Consider the following 23,729-nt stretch of genomic DNA (forward strand, 5'->3'; position numbering starts at 1 on the left):
AATAAATCATTTTTATTTTTTGTAGGTTTTCACTGCTTCTTCTTAACCTGGAAGAATACTACTTCGAACAGCATACAGCTAATCATATTACAAATAAAGGTTGCAGAGATGAGAGGTACAAAACTCTTACATACATTCATTTACTGGAGTCATTATAGTCTCATGTATCTCTGACACATACACAACTACTTTCTTTTTTATTGTTCCTTTCAGAAAATTCAGAGGCTCTCTAAAAATCTGTTCAAAGTCAATCATTTTTGAACCTGATGACAATATCCAACCCATTATCAAGGTAAGCAGTGTGAACTTACAATTTCTTAGTAACTTAAGATTCTCTTTAAAAAGCTTTTAAGGGGGAGTATGTATTTTTATACTTGTTGCAGATACCATTGAGAGACTGCATTAGTATAAAAGCCCCGGAAGATAATGAAGCAAATAACCCTTTCACACGGTACGTGAATTTGAGTTACTGTATATATGTATTTAATTCCTTTTAAAGCTGAAACGCCCATCTCTTCAAATATATTATTTACATTTTAGGGATACATCTGGAGGGATTTCTGTTGTGTGTAACCAGGTAAGACCAGCATATAACAGATTGTTGACATATAAATGAGCGAGGTTATGTTCTGTAATGCTGTCTTTCTCAAAGCTGGAGTCTTAGGGTGGGGGGTTAACTGGAAACAAAACTAATTAGTATCAAAAACTTAGCATTAATGTGAAGCTGTTGATGCTGGAAATTTCAAAATGTTAATGACTTCATTAAGTCGTTAATTTGATAAAGTGAACTTTTTGCACTCTGCATTTTATAATGGAGCTTAGGGCAATTTCAGAATTGAATGAAAAAGAAGAATAGACTGAAATTAAACTGGTTATTAATCATCTTTGTTTTGGTCTTGCTATATTGCTTTATCCTACTTTCTGCAGAATGTAGTGGTGATAGTAGAGCCATCTTGATCCTTGCGGTTCAGCTTTGTGAAAACATTGGACTGTGCTGTATGTCCACCAAATAATTTTCAGTAGCTGTCCTGAAATATTGGGTTCAAGTTTCAATCATGAGTTGTGATTAACTTGGATATGTTCATACTTAATGTTAACCAAGGGAATATACTTCAAGCTTTGATAAATTGCAGCTGATAGATGTTCCAAAGCTGTAAAAGTTTCCAAAAAATGTTCATGTTTTCATTTCAGGAAAGAACAGAGATGAGGTGGGAAATATCCTTTTAAACATCCTAGCATCTTTGTAAAATCTGTCTTTAGCGATACCTAAAATTGATAGCCTTGCTCAGTTAAGTATGCTGCAGTCAAAAACGAACTCAAGCATGTAATATTATCTATGCTGAAGAAGTTTGTGAACTGTGTTAAAGTAATCAGTATATTTAATTTCATTTTGAAACTGCTTCTGTGAAGAGTATTGTGTAGAGAAGGTTTCTTGTGTTGGCAGGTTTTTTTGTGTATTGAGTGTTTTTAAAAAAGGTATTTCTAGTTGTTCCATTCAATTGTTCCACCATACATCATTAGTATATGTTCTGAAGAACAAATGATTCTAAAATCACCTCATAGGAAAGGAGAATTAACTTTTAAAATGGCAAGTGTGGTTAGCACCCCACTCCCCACCCCTCCCATGTGTAGCTTGCCATTTGTCCTCCTGTCACTGGGGAAATGTTCTGAAATAGTTGGGTGGCATGATAAATGCTGGTATTTTGTATAAAAGGCATAGGGACTTTTGAGTGTGAAGTACTCGCTAGTTGTACTTATGATCTAATGATAAATATTTTTTCTAAGTGGAATTTCTGCCTCGTAGGAAACTGCACGTACGAATAATTGAAACATCTTTGCCTTTTCAGACTCAAAAAAAAAAATGTTAATGCATATCTGGATAAGAAGCTTTGCTTTACCTAACAGGCAACTTAAAAACTAATGGCTATAAAATACAGCAAATGAAAATAATAATTGGAGATTATTTCAGTATTTTTTCTCAAGATAAAATTGGGGAAAAATGCTCCAAAATAGGAAATAAATGTAGTATGCTAAAGTTTTTGCTCTGCTTACTTTTTTTTTTCCCCCTACTTTCTCATGTAATTTGTGGCTCTCAGTGTAGAAAAATGTTTAATTATCCTGCAGAAGACTGATCTGAGTGTAAAGCAGGTGTCTGATTCTTATTCTCATATGGCCTGATTCAGGTCTGTACATGCTGATGTCAGATGAAAGGCACTAATTGCCATTATTCTTTAATGTAGCGCTTAGAGAGGCATGCTGAGCTTGTAAGCTTCGAAGCATACCACTCGCTTTCTTCTGGCTGGACGGTGCTCTGAGCGGTCGTGTGGTGAAGGTTGCCTCTGCTGTCAGCCGGCGGGATGTGGGAAGGCTGTACGTGCCAGCCAGAAGGCTTCTGGCTAGAGAATGGTACAGCACCTGTTCTTGCAAGTTTAATATTTACTCTTGGTTTGAGGCTGCTGCCGCGATGCCGTGGAGTGTAGAACCACAGGTGTGCTAGCTGTAGGAAGCAAACCGAGGCACTGGACAAGGCCCTTTGATCGGCCAAGTCTCTTGGGCCATGGAGCCGAAGACAGTTGGTAGTGCTGTCCAGTGTGCTTTGTGCCGTTCAGAATCAATCCCAAGTCTTACACTCAGGCCTGAGATTTAACAAGTTTGAGCCTTCCCTGCAGAGCAAAACCATGACTTATTTTGGCTTGTCTTCTTTCAGACAGCAGATAGTAAGGTGATATTTACAAACCAATGTGCTACCAGTCAAGTCTTTCTATAGGAGTTGTGAGAATGTTCTGAAGAAGGAGAGTAGGTTCATGTGGGTTTTGGGGAGGGAAGATCCTGTCAGATGTGAGAATAGCATCAGAGAAACAAAACTGTTGAAAAACATGCTGTTGGATGAGAGAGGAAATCTGGTCTTCATGGCGGTTAGAACTGGAAGCGAAATGTTTGACAGGGGAAGAAGGCGTTTATTTGAGAAGGTTTACAGAGTAGTTTATGTTGTGAGTTGCCCCTGTGGGGAAATTCCCATCGGGACAGAACCCAAAGGGCATGAGCCACCAGAAGAAAAGAGGGGGAGGATCCTTCCGTTGAATGGGATTAAGACGGATGGCTGTGCGTATTGGCTTTAATGCTGCAACTCCTTGAAGATCATATGATTAGAATAAAAACCCACTAATAAACTACATAAGTAAGTAAGCTTCTGAGCTAAATTGGACACTTGCCTCTCTTGCACTTAGCTGCTATAAAAGGTCATTGTTTTTCTGCAGTTTATCTGGGGTAGCTAAAGCAGGGTGTTGCAGCCCGGTGTTTTGCTTGCTTAAACAGCGTTCTTAGCTTTGTCTTTATCAGTACTTCTGATTTTTTTTTTTTTTTTTTTTTTTTTAAGGACTGAAACTTTAACATCTCTTACTCTTTCAGGTTTTTCTCATTAAAGAAAGAAACATTATTGCACCCTATAAAACAGTAAGAGTAAGTATATATTTTTTCACTATTCTTAGCAAACTAATGTTTTGCAAGGATTTATGTTCTCATTTCTGAAAGAGTAAGATAATTATAATTTGAGGAATATGACAATAAAGCTTAAAAAAAAAAAGTAATTGTGCATATTGATAAAATTAGTGTCTGAATTCTTTCATAATGGGTTTGTGATATTTCTTGGAGGATGTACTGCGGACTTGACACTTGCTATTTACCTTGATGTGCAGCTCTGTGGGCTCAACAGTCAGAGCTGTCAGCTGGCTGCTAGTATTCAGTGGACACTGCATCCTGGCTAAATGGCTTCTCCTCAGTTCTGCTGACACCTAAGATGTGAGATTGCTAATTGATATTTCCCAGCTGAGTGCTTCACAGTTCAAAGAAATGGCAGATAAGGCTGCTCACAGCAGAAATCGGAGCTTACTTCTGGTTGCTTTCTGCTGATGGGGTGGATCTGCTCTGATCCTGAGCCTGGAGGCTTCAAGGCATAGAAGTAGGAGTTTTTCACCTGGAATGCGAAATGGGTTAAGACACAAACACAAAATGAAAATGCAGAGTCATTAAACACCATATTTGCCCAAAAATTGAAACAGACAGAAATATTTGTCTCAACATATTTGTTCAAGTAAGAAATTTCAAGAATGATGGAGTCCATAAATTTGCATTGTTGTAATGAACAGCAAAGAGGCAAGAGATGATCTCTGTTCTCTAAACAACTGCTTTGGGTTGGTTTTATGATTAGATCTGTCTCTAAACTAGTATTTTAAAATTTTCTTCGTTTGTTTGCTTTATGCCAGTAATTCTTCGTGTGTTGAACCTGTTTTCTCTTCTAGTCCTTCTATTTTCTGTTTTGCCTGCATGTGTAAGATTTATTATGTATCATGCAAATATCTTATCACATTGCCAACACAGTGAAAAAGAAAAGAATCAAAAGGGATGTTTGGAAGGCTTTTCACTTTTTCTCCTAAGTCAAGATTCATTCATACCTAAAACATTCTTGACAGTTAACCATTACGATTTACTTCACAGAAGTGCAGCTATGTTTCTGCATATTAAAACAAGAAATCTAGTTTGCCTTCAATCATTTCAGGATTTCTTTCTGTTGTTGCTAAATATCTTCTACTTGAATCATTGCCAGTTCCAGATGTGTCACTGAGTGCTGGAATTTGGTAGTACATTTTATCTTCCATGTCTTGCATTGATTGTTTCAGATCAATTACAAAATACTGAGCTATTGTCTTTGCATATGGCAGGAGTGGTACAGAGAGAACCGCTCACAAAAGCTTTTACGTTGTTGGCTGTAAGCAATCCTTGTAGACCATCCACTAGGATTTCTGAGAGCTGTGATTTCCCTGTTGAAGAAAAATGGTGCTCTGGGTGAAATGTTACAAGGCGTTTATCTAAATTGCTACTTAATTTCTTGTCTCCCTTTACTCCAGCTCCATTTGCTTCCTGAAGCATGCTTTCCTCTTGGATTGCTGTCGGTTCAGCTTAGATCACATACCTTACACTGAAGATCATCATCTAGATTTCCATGTCTTCTTTCCTTCAGTTTTAAATCCAGTTGTGTCCACTGATCAATGTCTTGATGTAGTCTTTTTTTTTTTTTTTTTTTTTTTTTAAAAGTCTAGCCTGAGAAATTACAAAACCCCACAGAAATGTGTTGATACAGTTTTGTACTACATTCAGGGGTCAGCAAGGGATCCCACCACCTTTGCTAAATATGAGTTATGTGTAAGAGTTAATATCAGTTGATCCATGCACATGCTTTTAATATACTTAAGTCAAAACCAGAAATATGTACTATGAAACAACACTTAGGAAAGCTGGGAGAACTTTGTAGAGGAAAAAATGAGTATGCCACATACGCTGGGTGGTGTGTTAGTGAGGTTTGTATACATGACTAGTCAAAACAGGTTCTGATTGGATCTGGGATCTTTTTGGCTCAAAGCTATTTATGTAGAAGAGAATGATAACTTTTATAGCCTAGACTTTGAAGATTTGATAGCCTGGTATCTTTTGTCTAAAAGATACGCAGTAGCTGTTTAAATGTAACATGTCATTTACTAGTTCTACATGTGTTTACCTGATACTAAAATAGACAGAGCAGGTACTAGTTCTACATCTACTGATGTTTACACTATATTAATTTGTTCACTTCACAGCTATTATGTTGCATTGTATTAAATAACAGACTAAACACTGCACAAAGACCTTACCGCAGGGAAAATATATTTGTAAAGAAAAAAAAATCAGGTTTAACATCTGCCTTTGGAATGTTTTAGGTATACTGCAACCTTTGATAGCACACTTTTGACCAGTTTTTAGAGTATTTTGATTTTAATTTTAACTTTTTTTCACTGAGCTTTGTTTTAAACTCATTTGTAGTAAATGTGCTTTTGGTTTTAGGGTACAACAGAACACTTTTTCCAACTGGATGTTGCTGGGAAACTAGGAGATGTTGTGCAAACTCTACATCAGGTATGTGGTTATCTGATATCACTACACACTTCTTCACAGCATATTTTTTTTTTTTTGGCATTTAATGGAGAGCTTTCTTTAAAAATTTATTCTCAAGGTGAAATTCTTGGAGTATCTATTTTTGAAATGTACCAGTTGAACACAGCATCTAATTCTGACAGCTGTCGTAAGCTACCCATATTAACTTTTACTATGCAGGGTGGTAGTATATAGATAAAGTAATAACATGACAGTAGCAATGAACAAACATGTCCTACTTTAAAAAGAAATAATAATAGCTCTTTTAGTACTCTGTCACCAAGAATGCTAAAGCCCCCCCCAGTTTCTATTGCCTTCTGAGCTGTGTGGGAGATCTCTGTGCTGTTTCACTTAAAGCTCATTGTTCTTTAGCTTTACAGGGCTTCTTGTCTAGATAAGATGGGAGATCAAGCTGCCATGGTAAGTATCTGATTATTTCTGATATCACTGTTTAATAATAAAATTCTAATTGCATTTCAATCATAGACCATATTTTTTTCCCTCCACCTTAGATAACTGCTATATTGCAATCACGCTTGGCTAGAACTTCATTTGATAAAAACAGGTATCTTTCTAATCACTTTCTACTGTTGTTGGTTGATTAGTCTACTGCATCAGTACTTACGTGCTTGTTTGGGACAGCATAAGCTCTCTAATTCAGAGAGTTATCTTCTTTGTATTCTGAACTATCAGGAATGGAGAATGGGAAATTCTGTGTTGTGAGGATGAACGTGTTACTTTTTTTATCTCTCCAAACTATTCTGTTTATCTGTGAATTTGTTGCAAATTGGGCATCAGTATATGCCAAATAAAGCTCTGTATAGAAAAGCCAGCTGGCTAACTGCTCTGAGACTGGTGCAGAACATAGCAACTTTCCTTTCTGGAGTGCCTGTTAAAGTAGAGTTCTCAACAAAGAACTTCATGTCTAAAATAGGCTTAGTGAAGTCCCCATTCTGATGTCCCAAGGTTATAAGCTAACCTAAAACCTTTCTAAAGAATTTAAGGGTAGCTCTACCTAAGTAAGAACTGGAGGTAAACTGACTCCCTTTCTTCACTTGTAGATTTCAAAGCATTTCTGAAACGCTGAATATGGAATGTAAAGCAGAAATGGTGACACCACTGGTGACTAATCCAGGGCATGTGTGTGTTACTGATGCTAACTTGTACTTCCAGCCTCTTAATGGATATCCTGTAAGTGCCTCGTAGATGGTCTTGCATATGATATGAGCACACTGCTCCCCTAGTGGACAGTTTTCATTTTTTGTATTATTCCTCTTAAATGCACATGGAGCACATCTCCAAGAAGACTCTATTTTCAGTTATAATCAGAAGCTCCTTAGTTTTCTTTGATCTGTGCTGCTCTGTTGCATTCAGTGTATCTCTACTTCTGAGGCTTTATTCTGTGCTAACTTGCTTAAAGTTGACCTCCTACTGACAAAGCACAAAATGTCCTTTGCTCATTCTCTATTAATACTTAAAGATCACTTTTTGTAGCATTTCATTTAAGATAAATTTCTAAATCTTACTCTGTGATGCTGTTCATACCTAGTGAGAGCTTTATATAAATTTAGTTTATATTGGAAGATCTTAGCTAGGTTTTCTATGAAACTGATCATTTCTTTCTCTAGAGGAAAACTGAGTGCATGTCACAGATTACTGCTTTGGAACTTTGTCACAGAAATAGCAGCGATAGTCTTAGCAGGCCACTAATATACTAAAAGTATGTCCAGACAAGGAAAACGTGTTTCACAGCTGAAGATGACAAAATGCCATTCCATTTCCGTCCACCAGGTGCCACCATTGGCAAACAGTTTGCCCAGCAGCTCAATGGCTTCCTTATTTTCAATGTAGTTTCTTGTGTTCTGCTCCTCTCTTGCATGATTATTGTAACTGGCGACAGACTCGGCTGATAATACACTATTCTTTATTTATTCTTAAACTGCTTTGCTACTCAACAAGAACCAACAGCAAAGACAAGCTTCTTCTTTTTAACGTAACTGCTTAGCACCATTTTTCCACTGCTAAAATGACGTGGATGGATATTGTTTTCATATTGCTAGTGTCTCTAGTCAAGAGAAACTTCAGATTGACTGGAGAGGTTAATGTAGAAGAACATATACCTTCTGGAATATCTCCATCTTTTCTTCCCCCTCCCTCACCCCACACAGAAACCAGTAGTACAAATAACACTGCAAAATGTGCGGCGCATCTATAAAAGAAGACATGGCCTAATGCCATTGGTAAGCTCAAACATTATTTTTTTTAAGTGTCTTGCTGTATATATCATTTCTTAAAATGACCAGCTGAAATTGTGTGCATCATTAGGTAAAAGCTACATGTTTTTAAAAACTCTGGATTAAGTAGTGAACAGCACTCAAAGATCCTTTCTGGTTTTTAAGGGGTTTAGTTCCCTGTGTTGTCAAAAAGATGAAAACAGTAAGAGTGAATTCTGTCAAGGATGAAAAATTTCTTTCATAAGCAGTCAGTGCAGGGGGAAGGGAGAAGGGAGTACCTCCAGGGAGCAATTCATTCCATTTATCTCAAACACCTACCTTGGGACAAAATGAATTGCTCTCTCATGGTGTATTTTCTCTCTGGATTGATTCATGGAGGGAGCTTGATCACTGGTTCAGATTGAGACTAATGTGGAGTGATGAGTCCCGCTGTACATGACTGAGGGACGATGAGAGTGCTGCAGTGGAACTGCAATTGTATGCTTTCAGTGTTTGCACTGAAATTTCAGTCTTGAATAAAATTTTTGTCTCAAAACACATTTAAACTAAATAAACATTTAACTCTTTGCCTCGCTCCGTTCACTTAGGACAAAAAAATGTGTGTTACCTGTGCTTAATCAATCCAGACAGAACCAATCTATGGACAGCTATAAAGCTATTTGCTCAGTTGAGTGCAAACAGAATGCTTTTATGATTGGAAATGGGAAGGATCAAAATGTTAGACTTTGTGGGCAAAACTGCTACCCAGTTTAGAGTCTTAAGTTTTAGATATTAGTAACTGGAATATTCTGTTAAAAAACGGTAATATTACAGCTTATCAGTAATTGCTCTCGTTTACTTTTTCCCTCCCTTTAACTTCTAAGGGACTTGAAGTATTTTGCACAGAAAATGATCTATGTTCTGACATCTACTTGAAATTCTACAACTATCAAGATCGAGATGAGCTCTATTTCCTTATTGCAACATACATAGGTTTGCAGTATTTATTTATTAATGTACTCGTAGTACCTTGCGAGGGGCAATTTTTCTGGGTTTTGCTCTGTTGACTTGTGGGAAGAATGGGAAGAATCAACAGATGTATTAGCCCTAAAATTTTTTGATAGAAGTAAGCAAAGTTCAGAATGGATATTGTGAAGTTGCATATGTTCTGTTTGTGTTTGAAGAGCTGAATATGAAAGCTGAGATAGTACTATTAAGGTGAAACTAATTCTTCAGATTTGCAACTGCATGCACTGTCATTTACCCCCACCCCCCCCCCCAAAAAAAATAAAACAAACAAGCAAATGAAACAAACAACAGCAACAAAAAAAACCCCACACAAAACACTATCTTCAAAGCAAGGGGTAAATAAGATCCACTCAGCTAAATTGCGTCTTGCCGAAAGAATATAGACTGACTTGTGGGTGGATCCCCCTGGCCCCCAGTTAAGTCCAAGTAAAAATCCTATTGAGAAAGTTCCTGTAACGGATGGATTTCCAGTGCACACATAAATACCTGAACTTTCCTCAGTCTTAGCAGTGGTTGATGAAAATTACCATTCTGAAACAGTTAAATTTTCATTTCTGTTACATCTGGTATGCATTAATTCCTACAAAGTGATAGGTGTCTTTTGCAGATTATGAACAGAAACCTTCTAAAAGGCTAGCATGTATTCTGGGAAAAAAAAGAAGAAAAAGCTAAGCTTTTCTGTAATGCTACTGCAACTGAAACATTGAAACTCATGTTTACTGCCAATGTTGAAAGTGTTTATGTAAATTTTGTACTATTTTGTTATTGTACCAGAGCTCTAGTTCTATTTTAATGAATTTGCCTAAATATCAGTTGACATTTTTCCCCACTTCACAAAGCAAAGAGGAAAGGCCACAAAGGAACGATCGCTTCCCCTGAGAATCATTTTAGTCTTTTAGATTTTCCTTTTGAAAAGGAAATAGATTCTGATGTGATTGTCTCTGTTGTTGAAATAACTGCATGCTGTTACCCTGCTTCAGACTTTTTTTTCTGGATAACTTTCAAAGATGAAATTTCAAGGTGCAGATGAAGATGATGATGTTGCTGGAGCTTAGAAATAAAAAAAGGGTGACCCCTTTCACTAAAGGTGTTTGTAGCACCTCAGTAGCTGTCTCTGACAGCAGAATATCCTCTCTTTGAAGGTGCTAATACTTTTTATGTGTAGAATTTAAGGTACTAAGGTGAAGGGAGGGTTGGAATATGTTTTTCCAGCCTATGCTGAGCTAAAATAGAGGCCCACCACATCCTAATCCAAATTTCTTTCCTTCTGGTTAATAATTGTAGTGAAAATATTTGAATAATTTGGTCTTCCATAGAAATCCTAGTTCTTTAGCTTTGTGTTGTAGCCTTCAGCAGAAAATGGTGGTAAAAGGTATTTAAAGACTTTTAAGCAGGAGGAAGAGCAGCCTGTAACACAGATGCAGTAAAACAAGGATGGAGAAGTGTGCTGTATAATGCTTTGTATGGCAAGGATGTGGTTTCACTGTGATGACTTGGTGATTGGACAGTTTCTTGCCATCATGCCGCGGTTTCAGTCCTTCAATTCTGCTGTTTCAGGCACTTGCCAAGGTGCTGTAAACTGAATCAATGGAAGGAACAGTTGAAAAAAAGAAATCAACATCAACCGCCCCCCCCCCCCCCCCCCCCCCCGCGCAAAACTACCCCTGGTCCCCCCATTTCTCTTGATAAACCTGCCACACACAGGGCAGATTAAGATAACAAAGAAAACCCTTTAATTTCATTTTAAGGTGGAGGGACAGAATGAAATCAATATTCTCAGGCTTTGTTGTCCAGCAGCATACCTTTGTATTATAGCTATTGAGCAGAGAGTAGTGCAGTTTTGAATTTGTTGAGCACCTGACTAATGCTTCAAACAGAAGCTCCAGGTGCATAATTCCTATTTTCTTAAGTGGTGGTCAAGTTTTATCTTGCTCTAGTCTCTGTTTCAGTGGTTCTGAAACTGAATCCTATTGACATACATATATGCCTTCTTTCCACAAATCATTGTTAGTGGGCATCCTTAGTTGTCCAGTAGGAAAATATATTTAATTTTTTTCTTGCCTCTAGCAGAACTACTTCTAGAAATTTGAAATCTTAAAGGTTGCCTGATTGCCGAGAGAGCTGTTCGTGGTCTGCAAATATTTTTCTATACCTCCATAAATGTTCAGGTTCTTTCCCATCCAGTGTTTCAGCACTACTTCTGCATGTTGCGGGCTTTTTTTGTTTATTTGTTTGTTGAATGCAATTTAGGCCTGCTTGAACAGATCTTAAAAAAAACAAAACAAAACAAAAGTATAAAGTATGGTAGCTATTGAAACATGAAGTTACCCCTTAATGCTGACTTGTTCTTTTAAACAACTATGCCCTTAATTATTTTATAGTGCTTTGCATAATGTTAATCACAGTATAACTGGGGGGTGGAACTCCAAACCTCAAAAACCTTAATGTTGTCTTTCATTTTAGAAAATCATGTTACAGAGCATACAGCTGAAAGTTATATGTTGCAATGGCAGCGAGGACATATATCAAATTACCAGTATCTTCTTCATCTCAACAATCTGGCTGATAGAAGCTGCAACGATCTCTCCCAATATCCTGTATTTCCCTGGATCATAGCAGACTACTCTAGTTCAGTATTAGGTATGTGTCTACAAAAAGACATGTTAGTGCATCATGTCCAACCTGAAATGTCTCGAGGGGTTTTATACTGTGTAAAGTTCATGGTACATCAAAATGAACCTGGCATTAGTGATCTAGGATGTTTTTTTGTGCGCTTACCCTTACTCTGGAGTTTAGTGGACAAAATCCCTCTCCTTTTTCTGTTTAATATTTCACTCTTCACATGCAGAGTATGTACCAAGCATCTGCTTGGTCACTTTGAAAATCTACAGTACTGAGCAAACACTTTACGTGATTCTAATAAATGCAAAAGAATGAGTAAAATGGCTTTTTATGGAACAAGTTGGATGCATTGAAATGTATAGAATCCAGGTGTTCTTTTACCGTTCTTAGCATTGCAAGTTGAAAGGAAGAGGCTAACAAGGCTTGTGCCTAAATAGGCTCCCTGATTAAGGGTCTTTGTGGAATTTTTCTTGGAAGCTTGTCCTTTTGATGATTGTGTACCTCTACAAGGAGTGGAGTAGGGGAATCTCTTGGTGTTCATCAGCACCTGCTCAAACACTCCAATCTGATTGCTTGGTGGAACTTAGCTGTAGCCTGGCAGAATAGTTAATGAGTAGGAAGAAGACGATACCAGCTGCTTTTGTGCCTCAGGTAGCAGGACCTGTATTGACTACGTGATGTTAGTTAAAATAGCTATCATGTATATGTAACTACTGCCTCTTAAGCAAGAGGTATGAGATTATGTCTGCTTGAAAGGAAGATGATGAGTAGCCATTTACAGTAAGACTTTATTCTTTTGCAGTTAGGGAGCAGAGAAAATTACTGGAGGGGTTCTCTGTTGGGTTTTGTTTGTTTTGTTGCTGTTTGTTGTTAGGGGTTTGTTTGTTTGTTTGTTTTTAATATTGATTAGAGTACATTCCTGTCTAGTAGAATCAATGCATTGAGTCTAACTATGTTTTTTTTAGATCTGACAAAGCCTGAAACATTCCGTGACCTTAGTAAACCAATTGGTGCCCTGAATAAGGAAAGGCTGGATAGATTATTGGTATGTATATCTTGGCTTTTATGTACTACACATTTGTGGCCTTGTACATATTGGCAATAAAAGGAGCTTTGTCAAACAAGCTTTCGGAATTATGTACATATCTAAAGCTAACTATAAACATTATCAGAAACAAACCTACCTATAAACATGCCACATTTATTTTCAGCTTCATTTTGTCAGTACTGATTTTGTCAGTACTAATTTAAATTATTTGTATGTTTCCTCTCTCTTACTACTGTTTCATACATATATGCTTTTAAATGTTTTACCTCACTTTTAAAATAAAATCCCCAAATCAATTTAACTATTGTAACTGCATTTGTATGGCAGTCACTGAGATACTCTAAACACATATGGAAATACAAAACTTCAAGACCAATGGTATTAAATGCATAATCTAAAATTCGTGTATGAATTAAACAAGACAAAGTAGTATAAATCGTAAGGACTTCCATTTAAGAAAAATGCTGAATTTGAGGGAGAGTACTTCAAAGGAAGGAAATCTGGCTCCATGGAGATCAGAGCACCAACTTGAAATTTCCACGTGCAGATAATAGTGCACAAACTTGTTCCGTTTTTCAAAGTAGGCAGGCTTTCTTTTCATAAGCAAACACATAGTTACAGGCTTAGAAGGTCCTCATTTTGTTGGCTTTTAATTCTGTGTATAAAATCATTGTCTCCTATGGTAAGTTAATTATTCCAAAATAATTTACAGAACATAACTTTACTTAGTGTTTTGGAACGTTTATTATTTCTTAATGAAGCATTAGAAAAAAAAAATATCGCCAGACTAACTGCATTATATTGACAAAAAAGATTAAATATTTCAAAATCATAAACTGTGTTCAGTTCTGGGCCCCTTGCTACAAGAAGGACATTGAGGTGCTGGAGCGTGTCCAAAGAAGGGCAATGAAGCTGGTGAAGGGTCTAGAGAGCAAGTCCTATGAGGAGCAGCTGAGGGAGCTGGGGTTGTTTAGCCTGGAGAAGAGGAGGCTGAGGGGAGACTTTATTGCTCTCTACAACTACCTGAAAGGAGGTTGTAGTGAGGTGGGGGTCAGTCTCTTCTCCCCAGTAAAAAGCGATAGGATGAGAGGAAATGGCCTCAAGTTGTGCCAGGGGAGGTTTAGATTGGATATCAGGAAAAATTGCTTCACGGAGAGAGTGGTTAGGCACTGGAACAGGCTGCCCAGGGAAGTGGTGCAATCACAGTCCCTGGAAGTGCTCAAAAAACGTGTGGACATTGTTCTCAGGGACATGGTTTAGAGGTGGACCTGGCAGTTAGGTTAACAGTTGGACTCGATGATCTTGGAGGTCTTTTCCAACCTTAATGATTCTATGACTCTAAGCTTCCTAAGGTTGTGAGGGGTAAGAACATGATCAATATTATGCTTTCAATAACAGTAAATAAAGTTTTCTTTCTAAGATCTGACTGTTTCCTCAAACTGTTAGCGGCCTCATACTTGCTGTGGTAAAAGTAATTTTATTTAGATTATGATAGGTTTTAGGGGTAAGACATAGGAGTTTAAGACAGGAAGGAATCCTCCAGGTTGAATTAAGGTACTCTTATTAAACTTCATGTGAAAGACAAAAAGGAAGTCTTTGTTTGCAGTCCTTTGAAGTTGAGTCACTGCAGTTTTATGTGTGAAAGTGAAAGAAGAAAAAAAGCTGAAAACCTGATAATTCTGGATGATAAGTTATAGGAACTTTTTTGCCATATTGATTTACTGATCTGATTAAAGCTGTGTGGTTATTAGAACTTAGAGTTTGTTTTATCATTAGGAAAAAAATTTGAGGGTAGTCCTAATATCTGTCTTTAAAAAAAAAAAAAAAAAAAAAAAGAAAGAAAAAGTATGTAGCAGGAGTGCTGATTTTTAAATAGACCTCTCTTTCTTCATATATTGCAGACACGTTATCAGGAAATGCCGGAGCCTAAGTTCATGTATGGGAGCCATTATTCATCTCCGGGTTATGTTTTGTTTTATCTCGTTAGAGTTGGTAAGACAGCTTTTACATGCGCTCTGAGCAGTTACCTCCAAAGCGGACAAGGTTTGGAGCAAGCTGATGATTTTTTTTCTCTCCTTAGCTCCAGAATACATGCTCTGTCTGCAGAATGGAAAGTTTGATCACGCTGACAGAATGTTCAACAGGTTTGTTCACATTTTGTCTGTAACTAGGTTGGTTTTGTTTTCAAATATGCATCAAGGGAGTGCAAAGCCTTAAAAATATTTATTTATTTATTTATTTTATAACAAATGTGTGATTGACATGTGTTATCTAGTCTTTCAGAAACCTGGAAAAACTGTTTGGATGGTGCCACAGATTTCAAAGAGGTAAATGGCTGGAAAATTATTCAAGTACTTCTTGGTATCTGTGCTAAGCTTTCTGTTCTCATATGTCTCCTGTTGACTTGAGAGTTTTGGGGTGGGGTGTGTTTGGTTGGTTTTTTGTTTTGTTGTTTGTAATTTTTAGTTGTGTGGTGTTTTTCAAGGCGGTTGACTGCATTTTATGAATCTTTTAATGTTTTTATCTTCTTCCTTCTCTGTAATTCCATGATTGCTTGTCTGTGTCTGCTTTCTGGCTTTTAGTTTAACAGAAGTGTCATTGTGAATGTTATTGGAATAAGTGGGAATTACCAGAGTGGATTAAGACTGAAAAGATGCAGTTTTATGTATCGTCTGCTGGAATCTTTGAAGGATTTGGCTATATTACAACTACATCTGGAGAGGTTACACTATAGAAGTTTTATCTTAGTTTTTTGAGCCTTATTCTACAAGTTATATTTTTTATATGTTGAGAATGATTAACTGTCAGATAGTGGGTGCTGTTAAATAATGTTTCTTTGATAAAGGAGTTTAATGTAGCAGTACTTTTTTTTTTTTTTTTTTTTTTTTTTTTTTTAAAGAAGTCCATAGTTAATGGTAACGGAATTCAGGTTGGTTAGCTATGGTGGTCTTTAAATAATTGACTTAACCTCTGAAACTTTTGTCGTCATTCTAGTTTTATGCTAGATTTTTGTCTTGACTCTTACCTGATGTCTTAAAAATGAGAAGGTAGCTATGCAATGAGAGTTCTGAAGATACTCTTAGATATTATGGATTCATATGTCACACCTTACATGTCAAAAATATTTATGCCACTCTGAATTTAGCCTACAGAATTGCCTTGTAGGTAGTCAAGAAGCCTAAAAGTAGTTGGAAGGATAACGGGAGGAAGTTTCCAGTGCTTCTTTATTGTCAGAGAAGAAAGCCTGGAAAAATTACTACCAACTTTAGGGCTTGACATATCAACTTTGATAACTTTCACTTTTTACTGACTGTATTCTACTTAAGTGATCAAAGCTAAGCTAATATAAAAACATTTTTTTTCCCTTTTCTTCTAGTTGATTCCAGAATTTTATGAAAATGATTCTAGTTTTCTAGTGAACAGTTTGAAGTTGGACTTGGGAAAAAGGCAGGGTGGAAAGATGGTTGAAGATGTAGAGCTTCCCCCTTGGGCATCAGGTAATAATAGTTAAACTTCTTGTATTATGAATTAATTCAAGATGATCTAGATTCCTGGGATGGTGGTTCTTCTCTCAAAAATGCCCATTCTATTTCCTTCTGAAGGAATTTTTTCTTTAAAACATTGACATAATTAATAGTTGTGTTTAATTTTTATAGCAAATTTGAGGTTTGGTATGGGGTGTTGGGGGTTTTTTGTTTGGTTGCTTTTTCAAGAAGGAAGAGGAACAGAGATGGATACCAGTGCTGAATGGCGTATCTGCTCCTTTAATTAACCTTTGTCTTGCCAGGTCCTGATGACTTTCTTCAGAAGAGCCAAGAGGCTTTAGAAAGTCAGTATGTATCAGAACATCTGCATGAATGGATTGACATAATATTTGGCTACAAGCAGAAAGGAAGAGAAGCAGTTGCAGCTCACAATGGTAAATATACGCTTTATAGAAATAGCAAAAAAAAAAAAAGTGTGCTTTAATTAGTCAGGAATGGTAAATAACAGCATATCTGTAATGCCTGATTTGTTTTGAGCATTCATAACTATGCTTTGAATGCTTGATCCTTAAAGGAAATGCAGCTCTTCATTACTGAAAATAGTGTCTTACCTAGTAAAATCTATGGCCTTCATGGTGATTTGCATCTTTGAAGATGTACTTAAGACGGTAGGCAAGAAGATTTTACAGCATTGCTGTTATTTGCTCACACAGCATGATGTAGTAATGTAGTATGGAAGTCGTGTCTCCCAATTATAAATGGGAGTCCATAGGGTCTCCACACAAATGTGTATTTAACTTTCCTACACTGTAATTGCAGTGTGAGAATTTCAGTGCAATTTTCCCCCTCCTCCTGAGAGAATTGGCAAGGGAGGGAAGGGGCTAATGGGCTATAGCTCTTTAGGAGCAAGAAGGAAGGAAAAAGTATGTAGGTGACTAGGTTTGTCCTTGTGTTCATATATACTACTGCCTTTTCCTGTACATGTGGAAAGTTTCACTGTTTGCAATTTTATTCTGAGCATGTATGTAGCCATTGTAAATACTTAGAAAAGGGGATGTTATTATGTGACTGCTATGGTGATGTGTTTAATGTATCAAGACCTAATAGTAGTATCAATGATTAACCTATTCAGCAATCTGATATTTAGCTATATATGTTACTCCCTAGTAAGGAAATGTCCTCTTGATAGAGGAAGATTAGCAGATCAGATTTACAGGGTGTTTATTCCAGAAGCCCTGATCCTTTTGAAGGATTACAAGTAACAGACGATGTTGAGATAGTTTGCACTTAACAAGAAAGAATAAGTTTAAAAAGAAAACCTTGCTACAACAGTGGGGAGGGAAGGAATATGCAACTCTTCATTTTGGTAGTCAGTGCTTTCTACTTCCAGAGTGAGATAATGTGATTTGTTTGGTGGTGGGGTTTTTTGTTGGTTTTTTTTTCCTGTTGTTGTTGGTTTTTTTCTAATATGCTTCCCCACATGTCCTTAAATCATGATTGGCTGTATTTTAGGTTTGCAGGTTTGGCATCCAATCATATTGTGACCATAAGTGTCAATTACAATGTGCCAGAGGCTTTGAATATGGTAAATTGGCATTTAAATTATGGCACCTATATTTTTACCTCTCAAATGAGAGCACTTTTTATGCACAGTGTACTGCTTCTGCACAATGTGGATTTTTATTAGTATAACGAATTGCAGACACTTGAGTAGATAAGAGAGACAGAAGAGATCTGTGTATGAATGAACTCAGGTCCAAAGATAAAGCATTTTTATGCAGAGGCCACAAGGTAATTCACTATGCAACTGCTGTCCTGATAGCAAATGAACAGGTGAATGGGTAGACCTTTATGATCATTCTTTACTACATTTTGTTACCTGTCTAGAAGATAACCAGAGATCCAGTTATGCAACTGTGCCTTTTTTTCTTTCTTTATTGGGGGTGGTGGAAGGTATTTAATGAAGCTTAAATAAGTCATCCTGCCTTTATGAAAGGACTGATTTCTTCTGAAACTTTCTCTGAGTCTCTTAGAATCCTAAACTTTTTTCAGGTAAGAAACCCAGGATTAAAACACAAGATCTCAAACTCTATAGCCTGCTGAAATAGTTTAGTTGCTTAAATATAACCAAGTTGAGTAAGAAAACACAACTTTTTTTTACAGTAGATATGCAAGACAAAGAAAATGAACCTTGTATATCTACACTGTACAAATAAACTTTTTTTTTCCCCCCTCAGTCTTTCACCCATTAACTTATGAAGGAGGAGTGGATTTAAACAGGTAATTAACAAGAATCAGAATGGTTTTGTTAAAGCAGTTAGCTAAATTTCTCAGTATCCCTCCAGGTTCTCTGCTGGCTGTAGAAGTGCTGTGTACGTGAATGGTGTAGCTCTTCTGTTTTAGACTCCCAAATAAGCAGAGAACCAGCATCAGGTTCTCAGTTTTGGGATGCGTTGAAAGATTGTTACTTGAACGTTTCTTCAGTCTGGCTTTCGTGAAATCACTTTAATTTTTTAATTGATGAGCATACTGTCATCATACATAAACAAAATTATGAAACTGTCATATGACTGTCCATCACATCTGTGGTAAATCTGTTCTGTAAGAATTTGTGATGGCCTATGGTGCTGTAGTAACTGCATATGCAGGCCCATGCTTTCAGGGGACGGGAGGAAAAAAAGTGCTTGCCTACTTGGCTTAATTAAATGTCTTGTTTTTGTAAAGTATTATGGATCCCAATGAAAAAGTAGCTCTGCTGACACAAATCTTGGAGTTTGGACAGACGCCAAAACAGTTGTTTACAAGTCCTCATCCCCGAAGGATAATACCGAAGTTGAAAAGCTTGTCTCGAACATCTAGTCACAGTGTTTCCATAACTGAGCCTCCAGGTAAATGAGTAACAGATAAACTGATGATGTAATGGATTTGTAATTTTGAGACGTCCTGTATGTTTCTGCCGCAGGATCTCATTATACAACTCTCTTGGCCACTTTCCCTGTAACCCAACTCAAAATAAATCCATGAACTAACTATTACAGAAAAACTGGCAAGAATCAGTTTCAAATTTGAAAACACAGGCGTTGTTCTGCATTTTGCCTTCTGTTCCAGTGGTGTCCTCTGGGACTGTTCAACCTCTGCTTTTGAAGCCGTGGGAGGGCTGTCATCTCTGGCCTTTCGTGACACTTCAAAATCAAGCTGATATGACAGCATCTTCAATGACCATATCTGCAGGCATTCTAAATGATGTAAAGATTTGTTCAGTTTTTGAACAGGGATGTCTTTGGGGTGATCGATTGGCTTGGTCTAAATAAACCCTAAGAACTTAAATTAAGCATCCAAGTATTTTTCCTCTTCCATGACTTGAAGGAAAATCTGTAAAGAAATTACTTTGTTTTTCCTGCAAACTGTGGGGACAATGTTCATTAACTTTCTTCAAGAAAAGGATATGTAATGCCATCACAGGCTTCTGCTCAATGGGGAACTTAGACCATTTCTCTGAAACTAAGATGCTATGGTCCTCATCATATGTTGTCCTGGTTTCAGCTGGGATGGAGTTAATTTTCTTCCTAGTAGCTGGCATAGCGCTGTGTTTTAGATTTAGTGTGAGAATAATGTTGATAACACACTGACGGTTTAGTTGTTGCTGAGTAGTGCTTACACTGGTCAAGGACTTTTCAGCTTCCCATGCTCTGCCAGGTGCACAAGAAGCTGGGAGGGAGCACAGCCAGGACAGCTGACCCAGACTGGCCAAAGGGCTATTCCATACCGTATGGCGTCATGCCCAGTATAGAAACTGGGGGGAGCTGGCTGAGGGGCAGCAATCGCTGCTCAGGGATGGGCTGGGCATCGGTCGGCAGGGGGTGAGCGGTTGCATCACTTGTTTTCCCTGGGTTTTGTTCCCCTTTTTTTGTTGTTGTTGTTTTCCTTTTCACTACAATTTATTATTATCATTATTTTATTTTCTTTCAATTATTAAACTGTTCTTATCTCAACCCACGGGTTTTCTTACTCTTGCCCTTCTGATTCTCTCCCTCATCCCACCGGGTCGGGGAGGGTAAGCAGGCGGCTATGTGGTTCTTGGTTGGCGGCATATGTATAGTGGCCTCCTATAAACTGGACTGAATCTTTAGCCCAGGTGTCACATGAAAAGGTTTTTCTCAGTTGATTGTCTTTAATTCACTTACCTATTGGTGCTTTTCATTTTTAAGCAGAGAAGTGAAGATGAGTGCTACTTAGCATGGCAATCTGTAGCATCCAAATGGCAAGAGTGGCTTTGAAAGTTGTATATGGTGATAATAATGCTCATATATGTTAAATAGATGTGGTGGTATGCTGCCTAAGTCATTAACTCACAGATCAACAGTTCCTGTTGGGTTTGGCCTTTTTATAGTAATTGACATCTAGTTGTCTCAATTTTGTTACATTTTTTATCCCTTAACTTTTGCAACAGTGCAGTGAAATAAAGCAGTGACGTTCCTAACAGAATGCAATAGAATAATAAAAGCACATGGTGTATTGTAGCAGTAGATTGCTTTCCTGGTACTTTTCCACTTGGAAAGCTCTTGACATCTCAATGGAACACCAAAACATCTCTACAGAAAAGTTGTGGGGTTTTTTTTTTTTTTTTGGTTTGGTTTGGTTTTTCCATACAGAAACATATTCTTTAGTCTCCAGTTTAAAAGCCCTGGTTTTGGAACTAAAATCGTATTTTTGACTGTGTAAGCCTATGCATTCAGGAAGAGACTTGGAAAAAATTAGTGATCTTGTCACTCTCTGCATTAGCCAAAAATTTTATTCCTGGAGCTCTACATGATTTCTGTACTCTCATATTTATGTTTGCAACTTCATCTACCTAGTTATTTGAAATCCATCTTTTTATTTTCTATTTGTGATGAAACTTTATGGTGGCCTTTTATTGCAGTTTCTCCAAATGAAGAATCATTTGAAGATTTGACAGAAGAAAGTATAACACTTGCTTGGAACAATATTGCCAAACTAAAATTAGATGAGCAATATAAAATTCACAAAGAGTAGGTACTATTCTTTTCACAGACAAAATTGTTTCATTTAATTGGGGGGGTGGGCGTATCTGCGTGTCAATCTGAATGATGGGTTAGGGTGTAAGGTAAATACTTTTCTTTGTGAGACAGCTCATTGATTTGATTACACAAGATGAGTTTGAGTGTATGATGGGTTATCAATCCAGAAAAGGTATTTGTCGCTTAATTTTTTTTTTTGTTCATTTCGTTTTTGTTCCTTATACAGATCTAGAACTAAGTTCATTATCATTTCAGTACCTGAAGCAGATACTGATTATCCTTCTCTAAAACTGTGATAGCAGCAGCCAGATAAAGACTTCCATTTATTTATTTATTTACTTATAACCCCAGGAGGACCTAACTTCTTTTTCATCCCATTTGATTTGAAAGGTTAAACCACTTAAGTTTAACTGCTGTACACCTCGAGCTGCTGCTGTGTGAGCAGTTTGCCAAGTCTCCAGCTATAGGTTTTCAGTTAATCCAGGTACCAAACTACTGTCCTGATGGATTCCTAGGGAGCCATGACTCAGCAGGGGCACTTCAGGTGAACTTTGAAATGACCTACCAATGAACAATAGCAGATAGATTTTAAAGAACAGATTTTCCTTTGGCCCTATCCCTTGTCCTAGTGGCTGGACTAGTAGGAGGATTTCTTACTACCTTGAGTGCAACTCCTTTCTTGGTGACCCAATCTAGAAAAGAAATATTCTCTTGTCCAGAAAACAAGGTAATATTTGTAGTGAGAAAAGGCCTCTGCTACCAGGTTGTTAGGATTAGGGAAATCCTGATCCTGAAAACAGACTTGAATTTCAGCTTCTGATTTTTTTTTTTTTTTTTTTTCCTGAAGACTGCTGAGAAAAAAATAGAAGCAGGTCTGTATAACAGAATTTTGGCTGTGCAGAATGCTCTGTGCTTCCTCACAACTAACTGTCTGACATATGTCTAAATTTCTAGACTATAGTGACTTTGCCAATGTCAAATTTGAAGAGAAAAGACATGCAAGTTCTGATTCCTGGCAGTTGAGGTATTCAGTATCTGCTTGTAGGCAGGTTCCTGACTCTCTTTGTAGCTAATCCCAAACTGGAAAGACTGAATGTGAAACTATTTATCCTCTCACATGGGCATGTCCTTTCTGATGAGGAGGAAGTTCTTGCAGAACAATATGGGGAACCTGACTGGTGTTGCACGTATTATATCAAGGTATATTCTTGTCTCTAGGCATATAACACACCTCTCTAGTGCTTTTAATCTTCTTGAATGTCTTAGGTCTTACAGAGATAAAATAACAAATTTCAACTATAGTCAATTTACAGTATGATGGTTAAGTTTCAAAACCTATGAAATCACCTATTAACTTACTTGTATTAAACAGGGCAATTACTGGAATAGCAGTCACTTGCAATGGGTCTTCTGTTTTTACTACATCCCAGGGTAAGTATTATTGCAGAGGTATTTACTAGAACCTGCAGTGTAAACGCAGGTTAGTGTTTCGTGAACAAAATAGCATGAAACTCTGAAATGTAGTTAAGATTGAATCCCATGAACGTCTTCACTGAGAGCAAAATGAAGACAACATTAAATGCGATATTTCTGGAATCATTGAGTTCTGGTTTTATTTGTTTTGGTGTTGTTTTTTTTTTTTTTTTTTTTACAGTCATTAAAGGAGTGGCCCTAATCTTCTGCCAAATGCAAGATTCTTGTTTTCAGTTCATGTTCAATTCCTTCTTACTGTTTGAGAGAATTTCAGTATTCATATGTAAAGGCTACTTCTGTTTGGCTTTTGGATTGTCACCTTTGCAAGTCACTTATTATAGAAATTAAGTTAAATATGTATTTCCTGTAATGAAATAGCTTAAGTACTTGAATTTGTGAAGTTTTAGATCACTTTGACTCAAGGATTTCAATATTGAGAAGGTGGTAATTTCTCCCTTTAGATACCAGAGTTCTCTTAGAGTTTGATGGGCACGGGGGAGTCCATTTGTACGTGGTGCAAAACAGGCTAGTTCCAGGCTCAGTCACAAGCTGTATAAAGAGTTTCTCAAAGACTATGAGAAACATATACCTGCTTTTCATAGTAAGATATTTGAATATTCAAACAGGAGCAAAATTACTAGCTTCTATAATACATAACAGTCCTTTTATCTTCTGTCTGTTTTGTCCATTATCCCCAGATTCAACTCTGAAGATGTTTTCCAAAGAATCAAAAACAATCCAGAGAAGTGTGTCCTTTTCAAACATGGTAAGTTGCAGTCACAATAAAAGCGAGGTCATTGGGAATCTTCTGAAAGCTACTCACAGAAATGGCTGTTAGCATACATCAATGCCTCTT

The 23,729-nt window shown here is 37.2% G+C and overlaps 1 protein-coding gene across 1 annotated transcript in view; it reads left to right on the forward strand.

The window, feature by feature from the left end:
• Positions 1 to 23,729, forward strand: part of NSMAF (neutral sphingomyelinase activation associated factor) — a 41,595-nt gene that overhangs the window by 10,996 nt on the left and 6,870 nt on the right. Inside the window, exons 2-24 of the mRNA XM_082305772.1 lie at positions 26 to 115; positions 214 to 292; positions 384 to 451; positions 541 to 577; positions 3,409 to 3,459; positions 5,875 to 5,946; positions 6,337 to 6,384; positions 6,477 to 6,529; positions 7,026 to 7,155; positions 8,133 to 8,204; positions 9,062 to 9,170; positions 11,670 to 11,846; positions 12,794 to 12,873; positions 14,778 to 14,868; positions 14,957 to 15,020; positions 15,152 to 15,203; positions 16,253 to 16,373; positions 16,664 to 16,795; positions 18,599 to 18,641; positions 19,086 to 19,249; positions 21,283 to 21,391; positions 22,773 to 22,831; positions 23,572 to 23,639. Of these exons, the coding sequence (XP_082161898.1) occupies positions 26 to 115; positions 214 to 292; positions 384 to 451; positions 541 to 577; positions 3,409 to 3,459; positions 5,875 to 5,946; positions 6,337 to 6,384; positions 6,477 to 6,529; positions 7,026 to 7,155; positions 8,133 to 8,204; positions 9,062 to 9,170; positions 11,670 to 11,846; positions 12,794 to 12,873; positions 14,778 to 14,868; positions 14,957 to 15,020; positions 15,152 to 15,203; positions 16,253 to 16,373; positions 16,664 to 16,795; positions 18,599 to 18,641; positions 19,086 to 19,249; positions 21,283 to 21,391; positions 22,773 to 22,831; positions 23,572 to 23,639 (1,969 nt within the window). The remainder of the gene's footprint in view (positions 1 to 25; positions 116 to 213; positions 293 to 383; positions 452 to 540; positions 578 to 3,408; positions 3,460 to 5,874; positions 5,947 to 6,336; positions 6,385 to 6,476; positions 6,530 to 7,025; positions 7,156 to 8,132; positions 8,205 to 9,061; positions 9,171 to 11,669; positions 11,847 to 12,793; positions 12,874 to 14,777; positions 14,869 to 14,956; positions 15,021 to 15,151; positions 15,204 to 16,252; positions 16,374 to 16,663; positions 16,796 to 18,598; positions 18,642 to 19,085; positions 19,250 to 21,282; positions 21,392 to 22,772; positions 22,832 to 23,571; positions 23,640 to 23,729) is intronic.

This window comes from Platalea leucorodia, assembly GCF_965183815.1.
Source record: "Platalea leucorodia genome assembly, chromosome: 1".
Lineage (NCBI taxonomy): Eukaryota > Metazoa > Chordata > Aves > Pelecaniformes > Threskiornithidae > Platalea > Platalea leucorodia.